The sequence below is a fragment of the Mytilus californianus genome, unplaced genomic scaffold (assembly GCF_021869535.1).
Source record: "Mytilus californianus isolate M0D057914Y unplaced genomic scaffold, xbMytCali1.0.p SCAF_41, whole genome shotgun sequence".
NCBI lineage: Eukaryota > Metazoa > Mollusca > Bivalvia > Mytilida > Mytilidae > Mytilus > Mytilus californianus.
This window is the reverse complement of record NW_026262692.1, coordinates 168623-173800: the sequence shown is the minus strand read 5'-3', so window position 1 is coordinate 173800 and position 5178 is coordinate 168623. Positions and strand designations below refer to the sequence as shown.

The window sequence follows — 5178 nt, the reverse complement described above, 5'->3', positions numbered from 1 at the left end:
AAAATATCAAAGTAAATAGATCTTGTATTGCTGTTCATTTTTGCAGTTTACACTTTTAACTTAGCTCCTAAAGTTTTCAAAATAAAAGCAATAAATGGGATAATTTGGAAAAATGTATAGTTCAAGGGCTCTTACTCAACAGTAGGTTGATAGATTTTTCTGAAATTTTACGTTTGGACCGATCTTGTAATGCTGATTATTTTTGCAATGTAGCTCGAATATTTTTCACGATAACATTAAAAACAGCAAAAAAAAAAACATTATTTCATAGGCAATTACTCCAAAACAGGGTGCCAGATTTTTCTCAAATTGTCAAGGTAGATCCATCTTGTCATGCTTAACCTTTCCCGCAATTTGCACTAGATTCTATAATTTTCATGATAAACAAATAATAATTACCAAAGTCAACATATGTGTAGGTACATTGACCCAAGGTAACCAAAATTAATATATGTGTAAGGTAACCAGAGGTAACCAAATTCAAAATCTGTGTAAAGTGACTAGAGGTAACCAAAGTCAATATCTGTGTAAGATGACCAGAAATAACCAAAGTCAACATCTGTGTGAGGTGACAAGGAGTAATGTAAGTTTGTACCTGTGTAACCAAAGTCAACATCTGTATGAAGAGAATAGAGGTAACCAAAATCAATATCTGTGTAAGGTGAACAGAGGGAACCAAAATCAATATCTGTGTCAGGTCAACAGAGGGAACCAAAATCAATATCTATGTAAGGTGAACAGAGGGAACCAATATCAATATCTGTGTAAGGTGAACAGAGGGAACCAAAATCAATATCTGTGTAAGGTGAACAGAGGGAACCAAAATCAATATCTGTGTAAGGTGAACAGAGGGAACCAAAATCAATATATATGTCAGGTGAACAGAGGGAACCAAAATCAATATCTGTGTCAGGTGAACAGAGGGAACCAAAATCAATATCTGTGTCAGGTGAACAGAGGGAACCAAAATCAATATCTGTGTCAGGTGAACAGAGGGAGCCAAAATCAATATCTATGTCAGGTGAACAGAGGGAACCAAAATCAATATCTATGTCAGGTGAACAGAGGGAACCAAAATCAATATATATGTCAGGTGAACAGAGGGAACCAAAATCAATATCTGTGTCAGGTGAACAGAGGGAACCAAGGTCAACGAATGAGTAACTAAGATGACCAGAGTTAACCAAAGACACAATCTTTTTAAGGGCGAGCAGAGGTAACCATAATCAATATCAGTTTAAGATGACAAGTGGTACCCATGGTCAATACATGTGAAACCAGTCAACATCTGTGTAAAATGAACAGAGGGAACCAAAGTCAACATCTGCGTTAGTTGACCAGAGGTAACCCCAGACAATATCTGCGTTAGTTGACCAGAGGTAACCACAGACAATATCTGTGTAAGGTGACCAGAGGAAACCAAAGTCAACATATGTATAAAGTGACCAGAGATAAACAAAGCCATTGTTTTCTTAATCATTATTCATTAACTTTTTGACACTGTAATACCAGTGTCATTTGACATGGTTAAATCATGAACCTTAAAGAAAACTCATATTCATATTATATGCCAGCAAAAATAAGCTGTTCGCCCTTTAAGAACTAATCGTGGCTGACTTTCACTTTCAACAGGAAATAATGTACTAATTTTTGTCGCGTAGAGACATATATTCAAGCGCTTCTGTTAGGGTTACTTCTTGTCACTTTCAATAGAACTATTTTCCTTGTGCGTTTTGAATTTTGAATTCTGAATTTTACATTCTGAAATATGAATGATCCTTCATGGCTTTTTTAAAAACCACACATATTCTATTGGCGCTTTGAAATTTCAAACAGCATATTTGAACACAAATTCAAATGGACTAATTTTACACCAACAGGCTCTTTGCATTTGTAAGAAAATGTAATTTAAACTTGCAATAACATTGTTTCAAAACTTGTCTCAATGGTAGCTTGTAGTAGTTTACATTTTAATTTGTCTTTTAAGTTTGATAGTTCAATGATGCTTATCTCTACCACACAAGCATGCGAAGCGTATCAGTTTTAGAAGAAGTATACAAAATGACATCTCATATATGCATTTGATACAGTGCATTTAAATAGATATGCAATTTTAATAATTCTGATTATCAAAACTCTATAGAGCAGAGAATGTTGAACTCAACGTAAACTTGTTTTTCAATTTATGCAGAAAAATTTAATCTCCACCAAAAAAAAACCCAATCTTCTTCAGCATTTGTGTATTTGTGCATTTGCCAGCAAAAGCAGATCAGTAATTTAACACGTTGATGACATACCATTAAGTTGTGATTTCTTTTGGATTTGGATTCTTTTTCTAAAAATAACAATAATGGTGAGTTTGAATTTAAGACAAAAGCCCATGTGATAATGTACTATGGCGGTTTCAGAATGTTTGACTGCGTATCAGGTTGTGGCTGCTGAGTAATACACTGTTTGATATTTTTGCCGCTTTTCATCTCGAAAGTATCTAAAAAAATTATAAACAAGATCTTAAAGCAAGATCTAGATGGCTCATAGGGTAGACCTAACAAAATTTAATGAACATTATGAACAGAGTTTATGTACTAATATTAAGTGCCAGTCTTTGTAAGAATCAGGCAATTTTGAAAAAAATCAAAACATGGCCGAAAAAAACCCACCGACCTAACCATCCTATTTTGAAGTTACCCTCATCCTGAGTTAGAAATGGTAGGTCTTTCGTTTCTGTGTGTCTGGTAATTCGAGAAATCTCTTGATAAATGTTGGTTAGAATGATAGCAAATTACGGAGTTAGCTCCCCTTAATAGTTAATTCCTAGTGCATTTCAACTAAATTATACCTTGAATTACCAGAACAGGAAAAGGAAACGAATGTTATATTCGTGCACCATTATACATTTTGAATATAAATTAATGTCAACTTGAGTGGGTTTTTGTTTGTCATGTTTTCACCACTGCCTGATTTTTAGGCAGATTGACACTTAACACTTTACAGTTTATACTTTAAAACTGGTGTCTGAGAAATGTATTTGACTTGGTTTAAACAATATTTTATTCGATAAGTCAAATCATGCTATATAATATAATACAGTATAAACAATGGGATTCAGAAACAAGCAACATTGCTTATTTTAATCTGTCTCCAAAAGAATGTTGACATAGAATATAATGAATACTTGGAGCATGCTCTGTCAATTGGAATATATTAAGAATATTAAATACAAAAAAGATTGATTATATAGTTTGAGAAAAAAGGGAGAAAAAAAACAAAAAAACAAAAAAACAAAAAACAAGTGATTGAAATGAGCTAAATGAAATGCAAGGAAAACATATAAATGATGCTTTTATATTATGGTGTGAATCTTTTACTTTTCAATATGTATTTTTGTACCAATATGTATTTGACTTACATTATCAAAATAAAACTTCGCCAATTTACTTAGTCATGAAATGTTATGATTTAATGCTGCTGAACGTGCATTGGACGTTAATAAACCACAACTCCATAAAACTTTGCTAAACAGTTCAGTATTGTACAAGACTGTATTGATTGCAGAATTGAAATATCTATAAGATATTACCCAATTTACAGTAGAATGAAATGTAGGTCGTGGTGACCTAAATGCTACTGTACTGTATTTTAGAGAAGAAAATATCATTGATGCATTATCAAATTATTACGATCAAATGAATCAAAACAAAATATATGTGATTTGAAAAATGGGTGATATAGAGACAAAAAGTTAAATTACATCCAAAAAACCTCATTTGTGACAAGGCATCATAAAAGCAGCAAATAAAGTTCACGAACTAGTACATTTATTTTAGCCAATCCAATCCCATTCTTGGTTTGTTTGGTATGAGAAAGATACCAAACTCCTAAGACATACTATATATAATACCCAATTCACAGTAGAATGAAATGTAGGCCGTGGTGACCGTAATGCCACTGTACTGTTTTATAGAGAAGAAAATATCATTGATACATTACCAAATTAATACGATCAAATGAACCAAAATACAATATTTAATCGATTTGATAATTATAAAATGGGTGATATAGAGACAAAATATTAAATTACATCCACAAATCTCATTTGTGACAATGCATTAAAAGAGCAGAACATAAAGTTCACGAACTAGTACATTTATTATAGCCCACCCAATCGCACTCTTGGTTTGTTTGGTTTGAGAAAGATACCAAACTTCTAAAACATAATATTTTCAAATAAGGCTTCAAGATAAGATTTTTCCGTTTAATGTTTGACAGAAACCACCGTATATCAAAACACGGATTGGCATCCAACGATACTTTTGCATAACCAGAATATAATATTATAATCAACCCTGAATGTTCTTTTCTCTGTAAAAACAGAATATAATATTATGATCAACACTAGTACTGGTTGTCCTTTTCAATATCTATGTCAGGTGAACAGAGGGAACAGAGGGAACCAAAATCAATATCTGTGTAAGGTGAAAAGAGGGAACCAAGGTGAACAGAGGAAACCAAAATCAATATCTGTGTCAGGTGAACAGAGGGAACCAAAATCAATATCTGTGTCAGGTGAACAGAGGGAACCAAAATCAATATCTGTGTCAGGTGAACAGAGGGAACCAAAATCAATGTCTTTGTCAGGTGAACAGAGGGAACCAAAATCAATATCTGTGTTAGGTGAACAGAGGGAACCAAAATCAATATCTGTGTCAGGTGAACAGAGGGAACCAAAATCAATATCTGTGTCAGGTGAACAGAGGGAACCAAAATCAACATATTTGTTAAAATACCTGAGGTTACCAAGGTCAACGAATGAGTAACTAAGATGACCAGAGTTAACCAAAGACACAATCTTTTTAAGGGCGAGCAGAGGTAACCATAATCAATATCAGTTTAAGATGACAAGTGGTACCCATGGTCAATACATGTGAAACCAGTCAACATCTGTGTAAAATGAACAGAGGGAACCAAAGTCAACATCTGTATACGTTGGCCAGAGTTTACCAACATCAATATCTCTGTTAGGTGACAAATGGTAGGCGAGGTCAGTATCTGTGTAAGGGGACAAGAGGTAACACAGTCAACATCTGTATATATATATGGTGACCAGATGTAACCAAAGTTAATACCTGTGTAATGTGACTACATGTGACCATAGTCAATATCTGCGTTAGTTGACCA

The 5178-nt window shown here is 33.6% G+C and overlaps 1 protein-coding gene across 1 annotated transcript; it reads left to right on the top strand.

Annotated features, from left to right (window-relative positions):
• The first annotated feature begins 870 nt into the window (after nucleotides 1-870).
• On the top strand, nucleotides 871-4817 carry LOC127699831 (neurofilament heavy polypeptide-like). Its single transcript, XM_052203209.1, has 2 exons — nucleotides 871-1160; nucleotides 4439-4817. Exons 1-2 carry the CDS (start codon nucleotides 871-873, stop codon nucleotides 4815-4817), a joined length of 669 nt encoding a protein of 222 aa, XP_052059169.1.
• The last annotated feature ends 361 nt before the right edge of the window (nucleotides 4818-5178 follow it).

What these genes read in the sequence shown, in the direction of transcription:
- LOC127699831 (XM_052203209.1), top strand. Translation starts at nt 871, where the DNA reads ATGTCAGGTGAACAGAGGGAACCAAAATCAATATCTGTGTCAGGTGAA. An exon ending in GAACCAAGGTCAACGAATGA is followed by an intron (nt 1,161 to 4,438) that starts GTAACTAAGATG and finishes TCAGGTGAACAG; the next exon opens with AGGGAACAGAGGGAACCAAA.